The sequence below is a fragment of the Sciurus vulgaris genome (genome assembly GCF_902686455.1).
Source record: "Sciurus vulgaris genome assembly, chromosome: 17".
In the NCBI taxonomy this organism is placed as follows: Eukaryota; Metazoa; Chordata; class Mammalia; order Rodentia; family Sciuridae; genus Sciurus; species Sciurus vulgaris.
The window spans coordinates 45,015,884-45,041,432 of NC_136478.1; the positions used below are offsets into that span (position 1 = coordinate 45,015,884).

The 25,549-nt window shown below is 37.9% G+C and overlaps 1 protein-coding gene and 1 pseudogene across 4 annotated transcripts; both read left to right on the forward strand.

Annotated features, from left to right (window-relative positions):
* Window positions 1-1,801: 1,801 nt before the first annotated feature.
* On the forward strand, window positions 1,802-2,655 carry LOC306647948 (D-aminoacyl-tRNA deacylase 1-like; annotated as a pseudogene). Its single transcript has one exon. The product of its transcript is annotated as a D-aminoacyl-tRNA deacylase 1-like (transcript).
* Window positions 2,656-8,138: 5,483 nt separating this feature from the next.
* On the forward strand, window positions 8,139-24,529 carry LOC306647614 (uncharacterized protein). 3 transcript variants are annotated; one of them, XM_079117112.1, is made up of 5 exons: window positions 8,139-8,609; window positions 12,211-12,473; window positions 12,698-12,824; window positions 13,142-13,237; window positions 23,134-24,529. In XM_079117112.1, exons 3-5 carry the CDS (start codon window positions 12,707-12,709, stop codon window positions 24,342-24,344), a joined length of 1,425 nt encoding a protein of 474 aa, XP_078973238.1. In that variant the 5' UTR covers window positions 8,139-8,609; window positions 12,211-12,473; window positions 12,698-12,706; the 3' UTR covers window positions 24,345-24,529. The 3 variants fall into 3 exon arrangements, with proteins under 3 accessions (XP_078973238.1, XP_078973237.1, XP_078973239.1); XM_079117111.1 differs by having other exon boundaries at window positions 12,211-12,340; XM_079117113.1 differs by lacking the exon at window positions 12,211-12,473.
* The last annotated feature ends 1,020 nt before the right edge of the window (window positions 24,530-25,549 follow it).

Below are 25,549 nucleotides of genomic sequence, written 5' to 3' on the forward strand. Positions count from 1 at the left end.
AAGATGAAGGTTATGAAATTTTTGAACTTGTAAAAGGGAAGAAATATATTCTCTAGGGCCTTGTGGAAAGAATGCAGTCATACCAACTCTTGATTTTAGAATAAGAAGACTCATTTCAGACTTTTGACTTACAGAACTGTAAGGTAACTTTTTGTTGTGAGCCATTGAGTTTGTGGTAATTTGTTAACAGCAACTATAGCACCTTTATAAAAAATCAATTGCTTTTTAATTTTATTGATATGATGTACTACATTAATTGATTTTCAGATGTTACACCAACCTTAACATAGGTCATGGTGTGTCAACCTTTTTTATCTGTTGCTGAGTTCAGTATGCTAGTAATTCCTGAGAATTTTTGCATTAAAATTCATAAGGTATTGGTCTAGTTTTCTTATGATGTTTTCATTTGACCATGGGGTCAGTGTCATTCTGGTCATAAAATGAGTTGGGAAGTGTTCTTTCTCTTCTATTCTGCTTTTGAGAGATTTCGTCAAGAATTGATATTACTTCTATAAATATTGGGTAGAATCAGCAAAGAAGTTATCCGAGTCAGAACTTTCCTTTGCAGGTAGTTTTATAAATGATAATTTAATCACTTCTTATTAGGGCATGTCTGTCTGAGTCACTTTTGGAAATTTCTGTCTTGTGGGAATTTATTTCATCTCATTTGTCCAATTAACTGGCATCTGATATATAATAATCCTTTAAAATCATGTAACATCTGTAGAAATGTCTCCATTTCATTTCAGATTCTACTAACTTGAGTCTTCTGTCTTCTCTCCTTGACCAATCTTGCTATAGATTTGTCAATTTTGTTCATCTTTTCAATCAAACAGCTTTTGGTTTCATTTATTTTCTCTCATTTTCCTATTCTCTATTTCATCAATTTCTGTTCAAATCTCCATTTTTTCCCTCTTCTGGTTTGTTTAGATTGTTCTCTTTTCTAGTATCTTAGGTGGACGGCTAAGTTATTGATTTCAGATTTCTTCTATCATTTTTTTTTTTTTTTTCTTTTGGTACCAGGGAATGAACCCAGTGCTTAACCACTTAGCCACATCCCCATTTTTTTTTCTTTTTTTTTTTTTCTTTTTTTTTTTTTTTTTTTTTTTTTTGTTGTTGTTGTTGTTGTAGATAGATACTATACCTTTATTTGTTTTTATGTAGTGCTGAGGAGCGAGCCCAGTGCCTCACATGCTAGGCAAGAACTCTGCCACTGAGTTACAGCCCCAGCCTCCTAGCTCTCTTTTGATTCTGGGACAGGGTCTCACTAGGTTGCTTAGGGCCTCACCAAGTTGTTGAGGCTGGCTTTGAACTTAGATCCTCCTGCCTTAGCCTCCTCTTTCTTAAAACAGGCATCTTAGAGCTATAAATTTTCCTCTAAGCACTGCTTTAGGGATTTTCATTTACTTCAAAGTACGTTTTAAATCCACTTGTAATTTCTTCTTTATTCCATTGGTTAAGAATATGCAGTTCAGGAGGTAGCCCAGCACATTCTGGTGAGTGGGTAGTGCTGTCCCCTGTGCCTACTGCCCAGGGCCAGAGGGTGCATGGGAACTGGGCGACAGGGGCTTCAGCCCTGCGGGAAATGGAGAGCTGCTGTGGAGGTCCGCACCACGGAGGCGCTTCGGGGCTGCAGGGCGCTGGGACCTGGACCTGCATTCCTTCCTCGCGGGCATTTTTTGAAAACTTCGCGCCTCGGTATAGACGCGGTCACCCACAGAGGGCGCTGGCCGCAGAGTTGCCTTTTGAGTCAGGAGGCCAGACGGAGCGCGGTGCGGCCCCACTCGCCCCAGCCACCGCCATGAAGGCTGTGGTGTAGCGTGTCACCCAGGCCAGCGTCACAGTTGGAGAGGAGCAGATAAGTGCATTGGACGTGGCATTTGTGTGTTGCTGGGTATTTCACTGGAAGATAAACAGAAGGAAATGGAGCACATGGTTCAAAAGATTTTGAACCTGCATGTGTTTGAGAATGAAAGTGGTAAGCACTGGTCAGAGTGTGGTGGATAAACAATACAAGGTGCTGTGTGTCAGCCAGTTTACCATCCAGTGGATCCTCAAGGGGAACACGCCTGACTTCTACTTGGCGATGCCCACAGAACAGGCAGAGGGCTTCTACAACAGATTCCTGAGACCTACAGCTTTGAAAGACCTACAGACCAGAGCTCATCAAAGATGGCAAATTTGGTGCCTATATGCAGGCACACATTCAGAATGATGGGCCTGTGACCATAGAACTGGAATTCTCTGCTCCTGGTGCTGCTACCTTGGACCCAAAGCAGCTGTCAAAGCTTGAGAAACAGCAGCAGAAGAAAGAGAAGACCAGATCCAAAGACCCTTCTGAATCAAGCAAAGAGTGAAATGTCTCCTGAAAAGAAGACAGCAGTGCCAGCAGAAGGTATGTGTCCTCTGAGCAGGAGCCATAGCCCCTGAAGGCAGAGGACTTAGTGCATTACCATTGAGCAGATCTGGATCCTGAAAAATTCAAGATGCTAAGCACCTACACTGCCTTAAGAATTTGGAACTGAGGAATGAAGAAGGAGATATACATAAGAAATTGGGAATCTAAATAGCCCTGTAAAAAAACAGAACAAAAACAAAGAACAGAAACAAACCCCAAGCACCATTATGTTTCCTGTAGTTGCTGTGATGTGAAGGCAGTGGTGCCTGGCAGAGCACCACCCATGCCTCCCCACAGAAAGGCTTCACTGGTTTCCACCATGTCTTGGCTTGCTTTTTAGAACAGGCTGGCCCAACGTCATTGGTCATCAAGTCCACTGTGGTGAATTCTGCTTGTCCATGCTGGATCTCCAGCACATCTGTGCTGTCTGTGTTCTTTCCAACACTAGTTCATAAGACAGGGCCCATGTTATGGTATAAGGAGAACAACCATCAATGATAATGTCTTGTGTGAAACCCTTGCATCTTGTAAATCTTTTCTTTTTTCTAAAAATAAATATTAACTCTAAAGAAAAAAATTGATTCTATGTAGACACTGTAGATGTTTCCTATATTTTGCCTCTACAATGCCAAATGAATATGAAACAAACTATATATATTTCCTACTTGTACCAGTGAATGTATGGTTTTGATTTTGAGAACAAGCATCAATAGGATGTAAATTTTCTTGCTCTTTCAATTTGAGAAGACCTAGAAGCAGTGACTTAGTAGCAATAAGCATAACTCATACCTAGATCTTGGTTCCTAATGCTGTTTTCCTATAAAAGGAACCAGGCCTTCTTGGAGAAATGGCTGCTTCTAGGACTAGGGCAGAAGACACAAAATAAAAGACAAACCTGGAACATCTTGTAATGCCAAAACATTGGGAATACCAAAGAAAACTGTTAAGAACACTGAAAGAACTCCCAAAGAAGTATACTGGGAAAAGTTGTACAAGAAAATAAAGTAGTGGAAGAAAGATAGTAGACTAAGACAGACATTATTACCGTGTGTACATGTATGATTACATGAATTATATAAATCTATACCGTGTACAACCATAGAAATGAAAAGTAGTACCCCGTTTGTGTATAGTGAATCAAAATGCAGTCTGTAAAAATTAAAATTATAAAATAAAGTACTATTAAATTATAACCCAAGTATAAAGTATTATTCATGAGTTCATACTGACAAAAATAAGTGGTCAACTAAACAGAGAAAATTATATAAATCTCTTGTTCAGAACAATTCCAAATGTTTTATGTACCTATTCATTTCTCAAGGAGGTGTGCTCCTAACTCCCTAAGTGTAGGTTATTCTGTGTAACTTCTTTCTCAATAGTACAGTATGGAAAATTGGGAAAAGAATAACTTGACATAGGAGAAACCTAACACCACTTCAATCATGTGATCAAATTTAGCATTGATGTTTATAAATCATATTGATAGCATGATGTAATGAGAATGGTACTTCCCCTCTGTGGTCTTCCTCCCCCAAAACCATAACCCCAGACTAATTATGGAAAACCAGGAGAAAAATCCCAACTGAAGGGCTTTCTACAAAAAACTTGAGTGGTACTCCTCAAAGCTGTCAAGGTCATCAAAAACAAGGAAGTCAGATAGACTATTATAACCAAGAGTAACCTTAGAAGATGTGATTATTATAACATAATATGGTAAAATGGATAGGGCCCAAAATCAGAAATAGTGTATTCAGTAAGAACTAAGGAAATTTAAATAATGAATGAACTTCAGTAAATAATAATGCATTAGTATTTGTTCATTAATTATAAAAATGTACCATACTGTTGTAAAATCTTAATAGTAAAAAATGGGTATGTGCAATAGGAGATCTCTGGTACAATTCAAAAATTTTCTGTAAATCTACAAAGTTCTAAAATAAAAACTTATTTAAGGAAAGAAAAAAAAAGAATATGCAGTTCAAAAATAAAAAATAAAAAAAGGATTTTGCAGTTCAATTTCCACATTTTGTGAATTTTCCATTTCCCTTCAGTTATTGATTTCTAATTTTATTTCATTATGCTTAGACATCCTTTTCTTATTTTTATCCTTTTAAATTCATTGAGGTTTATGTTTTAGTATAGAATTTTCCATGTGCACTTGATAAATGTATTTTCTGTGCTGTGTGCAGTGTTCCATAACTGTCTGTTAGCTAGCTAATTGTACTGCCCAAGTCTATTTCCTCGCTGATTTCCTGCTTAGCTCTACTGGGTATTCAACGTGGGGCACTGAAGTCTCCAACTCTTACTGTAGAATTGTTTATATCTTTGTCATTTTTTGCTTCATGCATATTGGTGCTCTGGTAGATGGGGATTAGCTCAGTGGTAGAGCACATGTTTAGCATGTCCAAGCCCTGCATCCAGTTCCTAGCACTGTCCCCATATGTGTGTGCACATGCATTCATGTGCTGTTATTAGATACAAATATAACTTCTGTTTTCCTGGTGGACTCACTGTAAAATGTCCCTGTTTACAGGTGGCACACACCTGTAATCTCAGTGGCTCAGGAGTCTGAGGCAGGAGGATCCAGAGTTCAAAGTCAGCCTCAGCAACTTGGCGAGGTTGTTAGCAACCTAGTGAGACCCTGCCTCAAAATAAAAATAAATAAATAAGGCTGGAGGAAACTAAACTCAAAATGGATTAAGGACCTCAGAATCAGACCAGAGACCCTGCAAATTATAGAAGGAAAAGTAGGTCCAGATCTTCAACATGTCAGCTTAGAACCAGACTTCCTCAACAGGACCTCCCATAGCACAAGAAATAAAAGCAAGAATCAATAACTGGGATAGATTCAAACTAAAAAGCTTTCTCTCAGCAAAGGAAACTATCAGCAATGCAAAGAAAGAGCCTACAGAGTGGGAGAAAATCTTTGCCAATCATACTTCAGATAGAGCATTAATCTCCAGAATCTATAAAGAACTCAAAAAACTCTACACCAAGAATACAAATAATCCAATCAACAAATGGGCTAAGGAAATGAACAGACACTTCACAGAAGATCTACAAGCAATTAACAAACATATCAAAAAATGTTCAACATCTCTAGTAATAAGAGAAATGCAAATCAAAACCACCCTAAGATTCCATCTCACCCCAATTAGAATGGTGATTATCAAGAATACAAGCAACAATAGGTGTTGGAGAGGATGTGGGGAAAAAGGTACACTCATACATTGCTGGTGGGGCTGCAAATTAGTGCAGCCACTCTGGAAAGCAGTGTGGAGATTCCTTAGAAAACTTGGAATGGAACCACCATTTGACCCAGCTATCCCACTCCTTGGCCTGTACCCAAAGGACTTAAAATCAGCATACTACAGAGATACAGCCACATCAATGTTCATAGCTGCTCAATTCACAACAGCCAGATTGTGGAACCAACCTAGATGCCCTTCAATTGATGAATGGATAAAGAAACTGTGGTGTATATATATATATATATATATATACACAATGGAATATTACTCAGCCATAAAGAATAATAAAATTATGGCATTTGCAGGCAAATGGATGAAACTGGAGAATATCATGCTAAGTGAAATAAGCCAATCTCAAAAAACCAAAGGACTAATGATCTCGCTGATAAGTGGATGAGGACACATAATGGGGGGTGGGAGGGGTTAGTGTTAGGGTTAGAGTTAGAGTTAGGGTTAGGGAGGGGGGCAAGAATGGAGGAAGGAGGGACTGTATAGAGGGAAAAGAGGGGTGGGAGGGGTGGTCGGTGGGGGGAAGGGAAAAATAACAGAATGAATCAAACAACATTACCCTATGTAAATTTATGGTTACACAAATGGTATGCCTTTACTCCATGTACAAACAGAGAAACAACATGTATCCCATTTGTTTACAATAAAAATAAATAAATAAATAAATAAGGCTGGGCATGTGGACGAGTTGGTTAAATGCCCTTGGAGTCAATCCCTCATTAAAACAAAAAAAAAAAAAAAAAAAATACCAAACAACAACAACAAAAAAAAATCCATTTATAGAATCTCTGTGAAATCTTTAGTGGGGGGCAAATCTGACAGTTTTCTCTATTTCTTCTTTGTACAATGATATATTTAGACTTTCTATCTTGACTGGAATCAACTTTGCAAATTACATTTTCCCACAAAATTATCCATTCAACTAAATTTTTATATTTATTTGTACAAAACTGTGCAACACAGTCTCTTAGGACTTAAAAATGTTCTCTTTAATGATTTTCTGTTGTTTCTCAGTTTGTATATTTGTCTTTTTTTCTGTGGTTTTTCTATTTTATTGTTAAACATCTTCCCAATCTAACACACACAACCAGTCTGTATACTTTTTTTTGGTAAGTTGTTTTCTATTTATTTATTTTTGTTCAGTGCTGGGAATAGAGCCCAAAGCTTCATATGTTAAGTTTTGTTTTATAATTCATTAATTTTAGTATCAGAATAAAGCTGGCCTCATTAAATGAGTTAGGAAATGTTCCCTACTATTGTAATCTGAGTTTGCAATAACTGGAATTCTTTCTTTTGGGAAGAGGGAAGGGGGCTACTGGGATACTGGGAATTGATCACAGGAGTGAGTAACCACTGAACTACATTCTCTGCCTCCCGCCTTTTTTTTTTTTTAGACACGTTGTTACTAAATTGCTGAGGCTGGCTTTGAACTTGTTATCCTCTTGTCTCAGCCTCCAGTTACTTGGATTACAGGCACGTGCCACTACTCAGGTTGGAATAATTTCTTAAATGTTTGCTGAAATTCATCATTGAAACCATTTGTCTAATATATCAGTCAGCAAACTACTACTCCCAAGATTGTTTAGTCCCTTTTTAAAAATTAATCTCTCTGATCCAGATTTTTAAAACCAGGGGAACTGAGACCTGGAACCCATGGAAATTAATTTACCAATCCTGGGTTTCCTAAATCAGATGACACTTGAACTCAACTGTGAGGTTATTAGTTCAGTGGTTCTCCAAATCACCAGTGAAACCCGCAACCAATGAATAGATAGGAATGGGGAGGGGTGCATTTGGACAAAGACAAGCATGGGGTTATAAAAAATTCCTTTGTGCTGGTTGTGGTGGCACAGGCTTATAATCCCAACACCTTGGAATGCTGAGGCGGGAGGATCACCAAATTCAAAGCCAGCCTCAACAATTTAGAGAGGCCCTAAGCAACTTAGGTAGACCCTGTCTCAAATAAATAATAAGAAATGTGCTGGAGGACGTGATTCAGTGGTAAAGCAACTTCGGGTTCAATCCCTGATGCCAAAAAAAAATCCTTTTAAGTAATCCTTAAAAATGTATGGATTGGGTATTTTATCACTTCACGAATATTTTTTAAATAAAAAACCATGGCTTAAAATATGTATTAAATGTTAAAATTGTTGAGTTGTTTTCACTACAAATGAAGTTAAAATCGATAATCCCGGAATATGCACTCAGTACCATCATTTTACAGAGAAAGATTCGGAGGTTATTGTCTCACGTACAACCTGGTCAGTTGAAGAACATTCAGATAATCACTAACAGATATAGAGCAATCATTCGGCAACCTCGAAGAAATGACCGTCCCCATTTTAGGGCCTCACACCAGCAGGCGCTCCTCTGCCCTATCCTTTCTCCTCTTCCCACAGACTGCCCCTGGCCATTCCACGTCCATCTGAGGCTGCTCAACTCCTCTGCTTCGGTATTCCTGGCGCGGCCCAGGTCTTAGCCAAGCGCGGATCTCAGGTCCCGGTGAAACTGGCGACCCCCTTCTGCCCAAATCAAACTCAGCTTCACTGAAAAGGACTGAACCCGGTGGCCCAGCCTCGGTACGATCCAACCTCCCTTCCTCCAGATTCTGGGCCCCAAGAAGGCCCTGAGATTTCCCGTATGAGGTTCTCGCATGAAATTCCAAGTCCTTTTTTTTTTTTTTTTTTTTTTTTTTTTTTTGGTTCCTGGTGCAGAAAAAGGTCAGCCTTTACGTGCCCGGCCTGCCCCAAATCCCTGAAACCTCGGTGCCATCCTGTTCGCTCTGGACTACATTTCCCAGAGGTCCCAGCGGCTCGACTCCACTTTCCGCGAGATCTCGGTCTTCTTTTCCCACGGTGGCAGAACTTCAATTCCACGCAGAGAGCCGCTCAGGACTTTGATAGGATCGTTTCTGCAAGAACGGTTGGGAGCCATCCCAGGAGTGATGTGAGGTGAGGAGACTGGAGCCCAGGCGGGAGCGGGACGGGTCCGCAGCGTCAGGCCTTTGTGGTGGGGCGGTCTGAGTAGAGGTCGTGGTCGTGCGTGTCGGTGGGTGTGAATGAACGACTGAACAAGGAACGGGCGACGCTGTGTGCGTGAGTATGGGACACTTAGGACTTGGACGACCGCGGTGTTCGTGCGGTGGGTAGGTGATTGTAACGTTGCATGGTTCTGCAAGTGTAGATATGGAAAGCCCGTGACTCTGTGTGCTCCCTGGGATTGTACTCTGTGACCGAGTATCTATCACTAGTGCAGTTTGGGTCTTAGAAGCACATTGTGTTTATAATGTTCATTCCTGTGCAGGTGCGATTGGGACCATGTGACTGTGGCACTGTGTGTACTTTGATGAAATGTCTTTGCCATCAAGACTCCTTAACGCTGTGCCCCGGGAGACCCCCGTATGTCAGGACAGATGCTGGCCGTGAATAGTCCCTTCCTGCCACAGTCTTCTTATCTCCCTCCCCTTTTGATGATTAAGGGTGGGAGTGTGACCGTGTTTAGGCAGGGTTTGTCAGGGAATTGTAACGGACACCTTAGGTTGAGCCACCTAGTCTGTCTCAGTCACAACTACATGTTTTTCTTTGTGTTAGGGATTGAACCCAGGGCCTTCTGCCTAAAGCAAGCTCTGTACTACTGAGCTGCAACCCCAGCCCTAATTATTCCTCTAGAACAGAAGTAATGAAAACATGAAGTAGGTTTTTATTGTGCTTGCAAGATATGATCTTTGTATTCAAGTTATCCAGAGCATTCATCTTTAAGTTTAGGGAAGTTTGCAAGCGGCAACAGTCCTTCAAATGGTAAACACAAATGTTATAGTTCTTCCCCCGCGCCCCGCCCCCGTAGTTTCATGAGAATCACAATGACTCACACCAAAATAATACTTACGTTAGGCAAGCCCACTACCACTGTGCTACATTCCCAGTTCAGTAATATTTAAAAAGTTAAAGCAGAAGTCTAAAAACACAGATGACTTTAAGATGATACCCCAAAACAACAGTGGGAAATATTTAAGCAAATCATGCATGTAATAGAATTGTTTTTACAACAAATACGTATGATTTTCATTTAGTTTACTGAACAGTGAAAATGCTTGCGGTCTAGTGTTAAGCTGTAACAAAAAGTATTCAAGCAATAGTTAAATCACAATTAAAACCATTTTACTAAAAGAAACATTTATAAAATTTTGTGAAGGGTTGGTTGAAAAATTACTTACATTGGTAGTTAAGAGAAGAAGGGGAGAGGGGCTGGGGTTATGGCCCAGTGGTAGAATGCTTGCCTAGCACGTGTGAGGCACTGGGTTCAATCCACAGCACTACATAAAAATAAATAAAATAAAGGTCTGTCACCAACTAAAAAAATAAAAGAAGAAAGAAAAGAAAAGAGAAAATGCCCTCCTCCTTGTTAAAAAAAAAAAAAAAGAAGAAGAAGGGAAGGGAGAGAGAAACCTGCATTTTATTAAGCACTACCATGTTTTTTGCTTTTGTTATACTAGAAGTTCTACTGGCCTGAATTCACCAGAAATATCGTTATAGTAAAGTTATCTCAGTGTTTCAGGGAGATTTTTTAAAAAATAAAATAAGTATTTCAATTAAAACATTAGTTATTTGCTTCAGCTACATTAATTTTCTTGATGATTCCCATTCATGTCACAGTCATGTGTTTTCAATATATTCATTCATAATTTTCTTCTTTTTTAAAAAATAATTTTTTCATTGTTGATAGACCTTTTTATTTTTATTTATTCATATGCAGTATTGAGAGTCGAACCCAGTGCCTCACACATGCTAGGTGAGTGCTCTACCTCTGAGCCACAACCCCAGCCCAGTAATTTTCTTAACATTTAGGATGCCCCTACCTTATCACTGCCCATTTATTTTTCACAAAATGAAAATAGTTTTAAGGTTGGTTTTTCTGAGGAAAGTATTGCAGACTTAATGAAACAAAGCTTAAGATTATGAAGAATTGGATTTAAATTATCTATAGTTCTATATAGTAATCATTGGTTTGAAAGATGTATTTCCATTTATTACATTAATACATAGTTAATTAAGTAAGATAACATCTACTATTGTTACTTGTTTGCTCCTCTCAATAATGCAGAGTCCAGGGACTGGGGAGATAGCTCAGTTGGTAGAGTGCCTGCCTCGCAAGCACAAGGCCCTGGGTTCAATCCCCAGCACCGCAAAAAAAAAAAAAATAATAATAATAATAATAATGCAGAGTACAGATCTTTTCCTCTTTATGAATAGGCATCATCTTTACTATTAATCATGTATTGAACTGTCACTTAATTGTATCATAATTTATCTAATTAAATAGTTGAAGGTTGTATTATTTCAGGTTGAATTTTGTAAATTTTCCCTATGCGGCATTCTTTTAAATACAGTTGTGTGCTTTTTATATTTCTATACAACCATCCTGAGGAAATATAATCAGCAATTACCTCAGGATGGTTGCATAGAAATTAAAACACTGCCCTAATACTTCTTCTCATCAAAGTTCTTTTCTCTGCCAAGCAGGGTGGTATATTCCTCTAATCCCAGTAACTTGGGAGGCTGAGGCAGGTTACAAGTTCAAAACCAGCCTGGGCAACTTAAACACTGCCCCAAAATTTTAAAAATGTTAAAGACAGGGTATGTAGTTCAGTGGTAAAGTGTCCCTGGGTTCAATGCCTAATACCACCCCCATCTCCCCACCCCCAAAATTCTGTCTACCCAAACCCTAGATCACATTCCCTTATCACACATAGTTTTTCTAAACCTCCATCAGCTTCATAAGCAGTACATTCTCTGGCCTCCCAAAGAATGTTCTTCATTTCTTCTCTTATTTTTTGTAGTTCTGGGGATTGAAGGCAGGGCCCCACACATGCTAGGCAAGCACTCTACCACTGAGCTACATCCCTATCCTTTCTCTAATATCCTTAATATCCCATGATTAGTTTTTTCACTTGTGAGATAACATTCAAACTCTTCAGGAGATTACTCTTCAGGACCATACTCTGATCATCACCTCTGTTCTAATCTCATTACTCATTTCCAAGTCACTCTTCCACTCTTTTATCTGGTAATGGTAAATCCCCGGCTCTTTACCAGCATCCTCTTGCCTCCTTTTAAGCATGTTAGTACCTCTGCAGGACATAATTTGATTTACAGAATTGATTGCTTTTCCCTCTCCCTTTCTCTCATTTTTAAATTCTTAGTGAAATGTGGGAAAAACAGCAAGTAAACATGGCATTTTCTCTAACAAGGTATAAATCAGGGTCTGAGGGTAATGAGTTACATTATGTTCTACAATCCCTCACACCTGCCTTGTGTTTATGTTGCAAGCAAGCATGAGGAAGGAGGGTAGGACTAGGAGGAGAAGAAAAGAAGATAGTTCTTTTTAACTCTATTATTGCAAAGAATAACGTAGATTCAGAAAACTGCACAGTACAGACATAGCTTAATGAATTATTTTAAGGCAATACTCTCAAATTGATAATAATCATATTTAACCTGAGTCTGAGATCAATTGGGACATCTGATTTCTCATTACACTTTTTTCCTTCCCTAGCTTTGTCTTCTCTGAATTCAGCCTGTCTCCAAGAAAAGGGAAAAGGGAGAGTACCGCTGAAGATAGAAGAATCTGAATAGTGAAGATAGAAGGAACTGAATAGTGGTTGTAATTATAAGTCATGACGGAGGTTATTGTTATTTTCTCTGTCCTTCAAGATTATAGTCATTTTTCTCCAAGGCCATAAATATTAGGTTGCCTTACCCTGAAATGTTCTTCCTGAGTCCCATCCAGGAGCCTGGACCAAGCTGCTTCTTTCTAGTGTGAGTCCCACAGGAGAGATGTGGTTCAGGGCCTCCCTGCTCTTCTGTTACACCAGTGTTCACATGTCCATTAATAAACCAATCAGCATCTCCTGTGTGCTCAGTCTTATAGTGGGAGTACTTTCTTCAAAGAACTGTGATGTCACCCCTCATTAGATTTGGGGTTTAGTGAAATAGAAATATACAATGCTTTTCCTAAGTAGTACATGGCTTTGTCCTTTCAGGGAGTGCTGATGTTCAGGGATGTGGCCATAGACTTCTCTCAAGAGGAGTGGGAATATCTGAATCTGAAACAGAAGAACTTGTACAGAAATGTGATGTTGGAGAATTATAGCAACTTGATCTCATTGGGTAAGGATATTTTCCCCGAGAAATTAAGAATCTGCTACCCTGAATGTTTCTGTCCTTGGCTATAAATATTCTCAATTCCTGACTGATTTTCCATTTCTGGTTATGAGCAGAGAAGCTTGAATTTTGTAGAGTTAGAAATGAGCAGCTCTTTTGCATTGCTGAAGTTTCATTGTACCCATCTTTTAGAAAATCTTGTCCCATTTCTCTGAGATTTGTTTTGTTTTGTTTTGTTTTACTTTTTTCTCTAAGGAATTGATACTCAATTTTGGACATCTTTGGCATAACTAAGTCCTGTTTCTTTTTTGTTTTGTCAACAGGACTGTCTCTTCCTAAGCCAGCTTTGATCTCCTTTTTGGAACAAGATAATGAGACCTGGATTGTTGAGAATGAAACACCAAAAGACCTGTATCCAGGTGGGTGAGGGAAATTCAGAGGGGATTAAGCTGTTTCGTGAACAGACCACCTGCTCAGTGAGATGGTAACTTGTAGGTGAAACTGTTCAGAATGTTCTTCAAAGAAGGAGATATCCTTATTTTTACCCCCTATGATAGTAATTAAGATATAATTCTTTCCCTGTTCCTTTGCTTTTAGACTTGAGTAGTTTCTCCATGTCTTAATGTATGTATTCTTTTCTCCTGAACATTATTCTTATTTCAGTAACTTTCTGATCATCTGTTCCCATTTCTCCTCCTCCTCCTCCTCCTCCTCCTCCACAGGGATTGAACCCAGGGGTGCTCAACCACTGAACCACATCCCTAGCCCTATCTTATTTTTTATTTTGAGGCAGGGTCTTGCTAAGTCCTTAGGGCCTTCCTAGGTTGCTGAGGTTGGCCTTGGACTTGAACTCCTCCTGCATCAAGCTCCTGAGTTGCCGGGATTACAGATGTGTGCCACCATGCCTAGCTGTTCACATTTCTTTACTAATTTCTAACATGAAATTCATTTATTCTTTAAAAAAGTTTGTCAAATCATTGAGTATGTTGATTTTTGATTATGGAAAAAAACACACACAATTTCCCTCCTTAGCCTTTTTTTTTTTTTTTTTGGTACCAGGAATATTAAACTCAGGTCTCTTTACCACTGAGCCACATTCCCAGCCCTTTTTATTTTTATTTTGAGACAGGGTCTCACTAAGTTGCTTAGGGCCTTGCTAAGTTGCTGAGGCTGGCTTTAAACTTGCGATCCTCCTTCCTGCATCATCCTCCTGAGTTGCTGGGATTACAGGTATGTGCCACCATGCCCAGCCCACCTTAGCTGTTTTAAGGGTGTTAATATTAACTGCGTGCACATTGCTGTTTAAAAGGTCTCCAGAACGCTCTTATTTTACAAAATCGAACTCTATACCCACTGAAAACTTTCCTTTTCTCCCTCCCCATCTGTTAGCAACCACCTTTCTACCTTCTGTTTCTAAGAGTTTGACTCTTAGTTACCTTATATACATAGAATCATGCAGTATTTGTCTTTTTGCAATTGGCTTACTCAGTCTAATGCCTTTGGTATTCATCCATGTAATATATGACAGATTACCTTATTTTTTAAGCCGTCATTCTAGAGAAGCAATGCTTTCTTTTTTAACCTTTATGTTTTATTTCTTTACGTGTGGTGCTGAGAATCAAACCCAGAGCCTCACACGTGCTAGGCAAGTGCTCTGCCACTGAGCTACATCCCCAACCCCAGATTTCCTTCTTTTAAGGCTCAATATTCCAGTGTGTTGTGAAAGAGAGAGAAAGAAAGGCTTATATCTGCAGGTTTGGCCTCACAAATTCAACCAATTACAGATTTAAAATTTTTTTCAGCTTATTTTTTTATTAAAATATTTTTTATTTTTACAGACACATTTTGATTCATTGTACACAAATGGGGTACAACTTTTCATTTCTGTGGTTGTACACAATGCATATTCATGCCATTCATGTAATCATACATATATATAGGGTAATACTGTCTGTTTCATTCTACTGTTTTTCCATCCCCACCCCCTCCCACCCCTTTTTCCTCTACACCATCCAAAGTTCCTTCATTCTTCTCTTTCCCCACCCCGCCACCCCCCATCCTTATATATTGTCATGCACTTAACAGAGAAAACATTTGCCCTTTGGTTTTTTGAGCTTGGCCTATTTCCTTAGCATGATATTTTCCAGCTTCATCCATTTACCAGCAAATACCATAATTTTATTATTCTTTATGGCTGAGTAATATTCCATTGTGCGTATATACCACAGTTTCTTTATCCATTTGTCAACTGAAGGGCATCTAGGTTGGTTCCACAATCTAGCTATTGTGAATTGAGCTGCTGTGAACATTGATGTGGCTACATCACTGTAGTATGCTGATTTTAAGTCCTTTAGGTATAAACTGAGGAGTGGGATAGCTAGGTCAAATGGTGGTTCCATTCCAAGTTTTCTAAGGAATCTCCACACTGCTTTCCAGAGTGGCTGTACCAATTTGCAACTCCAACAGCAATGTATGAGTGTGCCTTTTTCCCCACATCTACGCCAACACTTATTATTGCTTGTGTTCTTGATAACAGCCATTCTAATTGGAGTTAGATGAAATCTTAGGGTGGTTTTAATTTCTCTAATTACTAGGGATGATGAGCACTTTTTCATATATATGTTGATCACCTGTATAACTTCTTTTGTGAAGTGTCTGCCCATTTCCTTAGCCCAATTATTGATTGGGTTCTTTGTATTTTGGGTGTAAGGTTTTTTAAGTTCTTTATAAACTTTGGAGATGAGTGCTTTGTCTGAAGTGTGTGTGGAAAAGATTTTCTCCAACTCTGTAGGCTCTCTTTTCACATTGTTGATTGTTTCCTGTGCTGAGAAAAACCTTTTTAGTTTTAATCTCTCCCATTTATTGATTCTTACTTTTAAAAATTGCATCAGTACTGCATGAACATGTACAGACATAGTTTTTCTTGTAATTATTTTCTAAACAATGGAACAACTGTTTACATAGCATTTGCATTGTACTTGGTAGTATAGATAATATAGACATGGTTTAAGTATACAGGAAGATGTGTATAGGCTATATGCAAATACTATGTCATTTTATATAAGGGACTTGAGCATCCCCAGATTTTGGTATCTGGGGGTTGGAGGAGTTCCTGCAGCCAGTTCTTTGGGGAATACTAAGGGATGAACGTGCACATATCCCACATTTTATTCATCCATTCATCCATTGATGGATATTAGGTTGATTGTACCACTTAGTTATTGTGAATAATGCTGCAATAATTGATCCCATTTTCAGTTCTTTTGGATATATATGCAGAAATGAGATTACTGGATCATATGGTAATTTTAATTTTTTAGGAAATTCTGTACTGTTTTATATTTGTACCAATAGTGCACAAGGGTTCTAATTACTCTACATACAAATGCCAACATCTGTTATTTTCTGTTTTTTGATAGTAGTCATCTTAATGATCTAAGGTATTATTTTATTGTGGTTTTGACTTATATTTCCCTGATGATTAGAGATGTTGAGATCTTTCCATATATTTTTGTATATCTGTGTATAGACATTTTGGAGAAATGTCTATTCAAATGCTTTCCTTATTTTCTATTTTTTAATTTATTTTTATTGTAAACAAATGGGTTACATGTTGTTTCTCTGTTCGTACATGGAATAAAGGCATACCATTTGTGTAACCATAAATTTACATAGGGTAATGGTGTTTGATTCATTCTGTTATTTTTTCCTTCCCCCCACCCCTCCCACCCCTCTTTTCCCTCTACACAGTCCCTCCTTACTCCATTCTTGCCTCCTCCCACACCCATTATGTGTCATCATTTGCTTATCAGTGGGATCATTCATCCTTTGGTTTTTTGAGATTGGCTTATCTCACTTAGCATGATATTCTCCAATTTCATCCATTTGCCTGTAAATGCCATAATTTTATTATTCTTTATGGCTGAGTAATATTCCATTGTGTATATATACCACAGTTGCTTTATCCATTCATCAATTGAAGGGCATCTAGGTTGGTTCCACAATCTGGCTATAGTGAATTGAGCTGCTGTGAACATTGATGTGGCTGCATCTCTGTAGTATGCTGATTTTAAGTCCTTTGGGTATAGGCCAAGGAGTGGGATAGCTGGGTCAAATGGTGGTTCCATTCCAAGTTTTCTAAGGAATCTCCACACTGCTTTCCAGAGTGACTGCACTAATTTGCAGCCCCACCAGCGATGTATGAGTGTACCTTTTTCCCCACATCCTCTCCAACACCTATTGTTGCTTGTATTCTTGATAATCGCCATTCTAATTGGGGTGAGATGGAATCTTAGGGTGGTTTTGATTTGCATTTCTCTTATTACTAGAGATGTTGAACATTTTTTCATATATCTGTTGATTGCTTGTAGATCTTCTGTGAAGTGTCTGTTCATTTCCTTAGCCCATTTGTTGATTGGATTATTTGTATTCTTGGTGTAGAGTTTTTTGAGTTCTTTATATATTCTGGAAATTAGTGCTCTATCTGAAGTATGATTGGCAAAGATTTTCTCCCACTCTGTAGGCTCTTTCTTTGCATTGCTGATAGTTTCCTTTGCTGAGAGAAAGCTTTTTAGTTTGAATCTGTCCCAGTTATTGATTCTTGCTTTTATTTCTTATGCTATGGGAGTCCTGTTAAGGAAGTCTGATCCTAAGCCAACAAGTTGAAGATTTGGACCTACTTTTCCTTCTATAATCTGCAGGGTCTCTGGTCTGATTCCAAAGTCCTTGATCCATTGTGAGTTGATTTTTGTGCAGGGTGAGAGATAGGGGTTTAGTTTCATTCTGTTGCATATGGATTTCCAGTTTTCCCAGCACCATTTGTTGAAGAGGCTATCTTTTCTCCATTGCATATTTTTTGGCACCTTTGTCTAGTATGAGAAAATGGTTATGCTTTCTATGGAGTTTTTAACTTGGTTTATTGTTTCCGTCATTTCAAGGATTTCTGTTTGTTTGTTTGTTTGTTTGTTTGTTTGTTTTTCAGTATCTCTCTTTATTGAAATGATCTTTTGCTTCCCGTATTTGCTCTTTTAACTGTTGATTGGTGTGATCTTTCACACCATTGCATTTGCTCTTTCATCTTTTCCTTTAATGCCTGCATTTGCTCTTTTATCTCCTCATTTGCTTCCCTGATTGTTTTAATTATGTACATTCTGAACTCTCTTTCTGACATTTCTTCTGCCATGCTGTCATCGAGTTTTATTGATATAGCATCTAGGTTTGTTTGGTACATTTTCTTCCCTTGTTTTTTCATATTGGTCAGATATCAGTGGGACTCTGAGATATTGCAGATTTCCTCTGTTGGCTTATAGTGTCCCTGTAGATTTCCAGTATATCACCTCCTAGCCTTCAGTAGCCTGAAGTCTTGGAGGAACTTGATAATGCAGTGCTCCTGAAGAAAGCTACTCCTAGGTCCGGGGCTGGGGCCTGGCTGTACATGGAAAGCCTCTCACTGAGCGGGCCTGCTCTGAGCAGCTGCCTGTGGACCAGGCCTGCCACCGTATGGAGCCTGGCTGTTATTTTCTTAATTGAGTTTTTAAATTTGTTTTATCATGGGAGTTCTTTATACATTCTGAATATTAATCCTTTATTAGATATATGGTTGCCAATTATTTTTCCCACATGTAGGTTACTATTTCACTCTGTTCATTCCTTTATTGTATAGAAATTTTTTTGTGTGTACGTGTGTAGCTATTTCTAGGTTTTTATTACACATAGTGCTGCAGTAAACTTTTTTCAGGGTGATACCAGGGACTGAACTCAGGGGCACTCAACCATTGAACCATACCCCCAATGCTATTTTGTATTTTATTTAGAGACAAGGTCTCATTAAGTTGCTTAGCTCCTCGCTTTTGCTGAGGCTGGCTATGAACTCACAATCCTCCTGCCTCAGCCTCCTAAACCACTGGGATTACAGGCACGTGCCACTGTGCCTAGCTGCAATATACATTTTTGTACATGAATACCTGCCTGCCTTTTAGATTCTTTCTCTAGGATTGATACTTAACTCTGATATCATTGGTTCATAACGTATGAATATTTTAATCCCAAACTAGAAGTATTCCTGCCTCTCAACTTTTATTTCAGAACTTGTTCCACTTTACCAAATTATTAATCTCCTTTGTCAAAATCCATATGAAGAAAAAAAATGTGGGAGGTTTCTTTCCCTGGTCTGGCACTATCTTCAGTAGCACAGAGTTGAAGCCATTGTGATTTTAAGCTTGATGTGTCCCTTATTTTGCTTTTTGTTGCCTGAGCTTCTGTTGTTATGTCCAAGAAATTAATGCCAAATCCACATGTGATGAAAATTTTGCTCTGTTTTCTTCTAGGAGTTTTATAGTTCCGGGTCTTATGCTTAGAACCTTAATCTGTTTTGAGTTAATTTTTGTACCTTGATTAGGTAAAGATGCAATTTCATGGGCTGGGGCTGTAGCTCAGTGGTAGAGTGCTTGCCTCACATGTGTGAGGTACTTACTGGGTTTAATCCTCAGCACCACATAAAAATAAATAAATAAAGGTCCATTGACAATTTAAAAAAAAATTAAAAAAAAAAGATACTGTGTCCATCTACAACTAAAAAAATTTTTAAAAAAAGATGCCAGTTCATTCTTTTGCATGTTAGATAGCATTCCCTCATTGTGTAGTCTTGGCACCCTTGTTGAAGATATTTTGATATATATGTAAATCATTGATTCATTTTTGCAAACCTAGTTAGTTTTGAAATTAAAGTACCAAAAGTTTGTCAAATTCAGAGAAAGCAGCCCACATAGTTTGATAGAGAAGTTGGAGGGTGTCCCATTGATCTACTCCTTAACCATATCCCTTACACAACCCTCCTTTTTATCAGTGTTTACTGGTCTGCTTCTTTAGTTAAGTACATAATACTTAACTGAACAATTTAAAAAATACAAGTTACTAAGTAATTTACTATCAAATAGGGGATCCACAAATTCCAAAAAGCAGAATCCCTAAATATAGACTGAAAGATCAAAATTCAGGCTCAAAGGTTTAGCTGTGGAATTTTTCTGCATGCAGTTGGTAAATGGAGCTTGGGAGTGATGGGACTGGGTTTGGAAATAAAGGTGCAATGTGTGTGCTGCGGAAAATGTGGAGTGGGGAAAAGAGATGTGAAGGCTGAGGCTTGGGAGAATGCAGGGTCAGGAAAACAAGGCATTTCTGAGATCTCAGATTTTTAAAAGCATAATGTATTGTGATGTCAAACAAGGTATATTTGTTTAAAGAGGACATTGAACAGCCATTCTATAACCTTTATGCATGTAAGAAAAGAAGCAAATACTTCTTCCATTTCCTTCCATAAGGAAAATCCAGTTGGGCGTGGTGGCCATGCGGATGATCCCACCTGAAGCAGGAGGATTCTAAGGTTGAGGCCAGCCTGTCTCAAAATAAATATAAAAGGACTGGGATGTAACTTAGTGGTAGAGTTCCTGGGTTCAATCCCCAGTACTGGAAAAAAAATCCACAAGCATTTATTATGAGGAAGGAGAGATTTCAACTTAAATACTGCTAAATACAATAATTAATCACAATTATATACTTTATAGAGATTAAGATTTACTTTCAGGGCTGGGGAGATAGCTCAGCTGGTAGAGTGCTTGCCTTGCAAGCACAAGGCCCTGAGTTCGATCCCCAGTACCGCAAAAAAAAAAAAAGAAAAGAAAAAAAAATTTACTTTCTCAGGATATGGTCAGGATTTGAAGTTGGTTGTCTTCATAAGACCCCCTGGTTAGAAATAAATACCTGTAAAAATCATTTGCAAGTCAGTGTTATGATGAAAATTTCCCAAGTTCTTTTCTCTACAGCTATAATAAAAGAGGGAGCATTTGCCCCTTATCTTACCAGGAGTCCATTCACCACTTTCATCATTTTTGTAGTTATTTTTGTCTTTATAATAGTTACCACTGAATTAAGCTTTAAGGTTAGTTTTCTTTATAACAATTATGACTTATTAAACACATCTTTTCAACTTAACTCAAAATATTTTCATACCTTTAGTATAAAAATTTCAAACTAATAAAAATTTCAAACTATTTACAGAAGCAGAGAGAATAATGCAGTTTAAGTGCATTTATCACCCAGTTTCAACAGTTGCCAATATTTTGCAAATCTTGTCCTAAATTATTCTTTCATTTTGTGATACTGGGATCAAATCTAGGGATGCTGTACCACTAAGCTACATACCCAGCCCCTATTTTTATTTTTTGTTTTGATATAGGGTCTCTCTGAGTGGCTGGTGCTGGCCTTGAACTTGTGTCCCTTCTGCTTCAGCCTTCCAAGTAGCTAGGATTACATGTGTGGGCCACCTTGCTCATCCTAAATTATCCTTGTTTTTTTTTTTTTTTTTTGTGGTGCTGGGGATTGAACCCAGGGCCTTGTGCATGGGAGGCAAGCCAAGCACTCTACCAACTGAGCTATATCCCCAGCCCTGTCTCTAAATTATTCTTAATTCTAGCAATGAACTTTATGTTAATGGGATATCATAATTAGTTTACAGATGAAGAAATGGGAACTTGAAAATCAAGTAATTCTTCCAAGGATACAAACCACACAATTAGCAGAGTTGAGACTGGAAATCAGGTTTCTGTGATTTAGTTCTTTTGATCTACCCACTATACCACTTTACATTTTATTCTCTCATGCCACCTGGATGTTTCTTTTGCTTCAGGCTGCCAATGACTATAGTCTTTGGTGAATCTACTTATTTCAAGCAAACAATATTTTATCGTTTCTACTCCAGACATTAAAGTTCCTTCCATATCATCTGCTCATATGAGACTCCTTCAACCCTCTAAACTTTCCCTAGGATATTCCCCACTTTGGATTGCCATATTTTTGTTGCTCTCAGAGAATATGCATCATTCATTTTGTTACGAGTATTTCTGGCTCACTAGCCACCTGAGACACCCTTTGCCCCATTTCAGGGCACCATAATCTCCCCACACCCACAAATTTATACACTCAAAGTTACATGAACTTTAGTTATATAATTTTGCCATAATAATGAACATCTTTAAAACTAATGATGATTTTGATACTTAACTAGTTTCCCTATTTTTTTTTTTGTACTAAAGATTGAACCCAGGGAAGCCTAACCACTGAGCCACATCCCCAGCCATTTTTTATATTTCATTAGATATAGGGTCTTGCTGAGTTGCTTAGGGCCTCACTGAGTTGCTGAGACTGGTTTTGAACCTGTGATCCTCTTGCCTCAGCCTTCCGAGTTGCTGGGTTTACAAGCATGCACCACCTCACCTGGCTTAGTTCCCCTTTTTTAAAACTCCATGATATTTTCCTCTATTCCTGTCCTAATTCCTTTTCTGAACCATTTACTATTCAGTAGTAAAATATTGAACACTTGTTTTATGACAGACACATTAGAAGCCGATTAAAACAATAGAAAACTTTCAGGCTAGTACAGAGTATGGTAAAATAAATAGGTAAGGGGGAAAAAAATAAAAGTAATGATTAGCCATCTGGGCACTAGAATAAGAGTGCATGTTATACTGTTTAAAAGTAGGAACTTTTTAAGGCACCTTTTGTATTGTATTACAAATTATATTACTGAGACTGGAATGGATCAGAAAGGGCCAGCCATCCACAGATAGACAATATGTGATAGAATGGCAATGGTAATCATCACCCCCCCCCCTTTTTTTTTTTTTTTTCGGTACTAGGGATTGAACTCAGTGGCACTGAGCCACATACCCAACCCTATTTTATATTTTATTTAGAGATAAGGTCTCACCTTGCTTTTACTGAGGCTGACTTTGAACTTGTGATCCTCCTGCCTCAGTCTTCCAAGCCACTGGGATTACAGGCATGCACCACCACACCTGGTGGTAATCACTCTTAGGTAGAGAAGCATGTTGTCTACCCTTGGAATGGAATTAATTGAACTAGTGGAGAGCATGGTTCAGTAATATAATAGCTATGACCACTCAAAAGTTATCCTCAGTGCAAAGGCCAACCTAACTTTAGACAGCATCAGAGTCACTGGAGATTTTTCTTATAGTCAAGGTCCACTCATGTATTTTTACTCATTTGATCTGAAGTGATAACTGTTATTCAAAGTACCATCTTTACTTTTAAGGATTTTTCCATTAACTCTGATCTATAGCAACAATTTAGAAGCACCAAGTTCACTACCTTACTTTCTGTGTACACTCTCACCTTTTATGGTTGTATTAGAGAGCTTTCCAAACCATTCACTTATCATAAGCATTGTGTTCATATTCCTATTTTAGAAATTTCATTTTCCAGGAACTGGAAAAAATGTGTTTGCATTCCCCTTATTTTTCAGATATGAAGCCCCAGTGTAAGGAGTTCTCATCAAAGGATGACACTCATAAAAAAAAGTTATCTCAGTGGAAAATAATGGAAAGATTTGCAAGTCATAGCTTTGACCATTCTATTTTCCAAGAAGATTGGAAGTATAATCACCATTTGCAGACTGAACAGGGAAATCAGAAAGAATATTTCAACCCTCTAACAGTCATCCGTGAAAATACGCAGAGTCTTAATCAACAGACATCATATACTCCACATCAAATAAATCATAGTAGGCAAAAACCCCATGAATGCACAGACTGTGGAAGAGCCTTCAGTTACCTCTCATTGCTTACTGACCATGGGAGAAGTCACATGGAAGAAAAACACTATGAATGTAAGGATTGTGGAAAGGCTTTTAGCTGTCGCTCAAAGCTAACTGGACATCAAAGAATTCATAATAGAGAAAAACTCTATCAATGTAACGAGTGTAGGAAGGCTTTCCAGCACCCCTCAAACCTTATCAGACATCAGAGAATTCATACTGGTGAAAAACCCTATGTATGTAAGGAATGTGGAAAGGCCTTCAGTCGTGGCTCACACCTTACTTTACATCAGAGAATTCATACTGGAGAAAAGCCCTATGAATGCAAAGAATGTAGAAAAACTTTCAGTTACCACTCATCACTTCTTCGACATGAGAAAACACATACTAAAGAAAAACACTATGAGTGTAAGGAATGTGGAAAGGCTTTTAGCAACAGCTCAATTCTTAAGGGACATCAAAGAGTTCATAGTGGAGAAAGACCCTATGAATGTAGCGAATGTGGGAAAGCTTTCCATCACCACTCAATCCTTATTCAACATCAGAGAATTCACACTGGAGAAAGACCCTATGAATGTAGCAATTGTAGAAAAGCCTTCCGTTATCACTCAAATCTTATTGGACATCAAAAAATTCATTCCAGAGAAAAACTGTTTGAATGTGAGGAATGTGGGCAGTCCTTTAGTCGTGGCAAGGAACTCACACAACATCAACGAATTTATACTGGTGAGAAACTTTATGAATGTAAAGAATGTGGCAAAGCCTTTAGTCAGGTTTCACAACTTACTCACCATCAGATAATTCACACTGGTGAGAAACCTTATGAATGTAAGGAATGTGGGAAGACCTTTATTCGTGGTTCATGTCTTATTCGACATGAGAAAATGCATACTAGAGAAATAAAAACCCCAATATTGTAATGAATGTAGGCAATCCTTGGCTTCCAAATCATCCTTTACAGGACATCAGAGAATTACTAAATAAGAACTCTGAATATAGAAAATATAAGAATGTTTTTTGTTTTTCTTTACAATTTGCATGGGAGAATTCCTTCAGGAAAAAGGCTACATAAATGTATTATATAATAAATTTTTATTTCTATGGATTCTGTTATGTCAATAATTTTTACTGTAATAAACCTATATTTATGTAATAATGGACTTAGCTTAAGTTCATACTTTATTCTACATTAGTTCATTTGTAGTGGAGACAGACTCTATAAAGAGTACACTTAATGTAGAAAACCATCACCTCGGCTTTTATTTTCACTAATTTTTTCTAGGTTTTTCTTAACATCAGGACATTATAGAAAGACTATAGGTATGAAAAATACAGTAAAGCCATTGATCCATCACTTATTCCTTACTGAACATCAGAGGTCTTGACAGAGAGCAATTAAATTACAAATAAAAATTATGAGCTAAAACAAAATATTTCTCTATTAAATTGGTAATTTAAGGAGGAAACTAAAGTCAAAAATACCAAATCTGATTTGAAAGCACTACATATCAAATACCATGTAATATGACCAGTCTGTGCTTATGGAAAAATGTGTGTCCTTTGACACATATGTATAAATAATAAAGCAAAGTAAACAATGCATACAACACAGGAAGGCAGAAAGTAAATAAAATAAATTAATAAATGTAGAAGTTTAAGCCAATCTGATTTTTTTTTTTTTTTTTTTTTTTTTTTTTTTTTTTTTTTTTTTTGCTGTTCTGGGGATCAAACCCAGGGCCTTGTGTGTTAGGCAAGCACTCTACCACTGAACCACATCTCCAGCTTTACTACAGAAGTTTAACTAGGCTTAAAACATCAAGTACAGACTCACTAATCCAGAAGTGTTCATTCTAGATTTCAGAATATGAGTATGGTCAAGAAAAATATATGGAAAAATAAATGAATAAGGAATTTTATATAGTGATATACATGGGTATTTTTTGTAATCATACTACTTTATACCAATAAATTTGAATATTAAGAACAAGATTTTGTAAACTTGATACTACTAATATTTTATTGTGAGAGGTTGTTCTGTGCATTATAAGGTGTTTAGTGGATTCCCTGACCTCTGGGCTGAATAGCAATTTTATCCTCCTCCCAAACTGTGACAAGCAACTCAAGG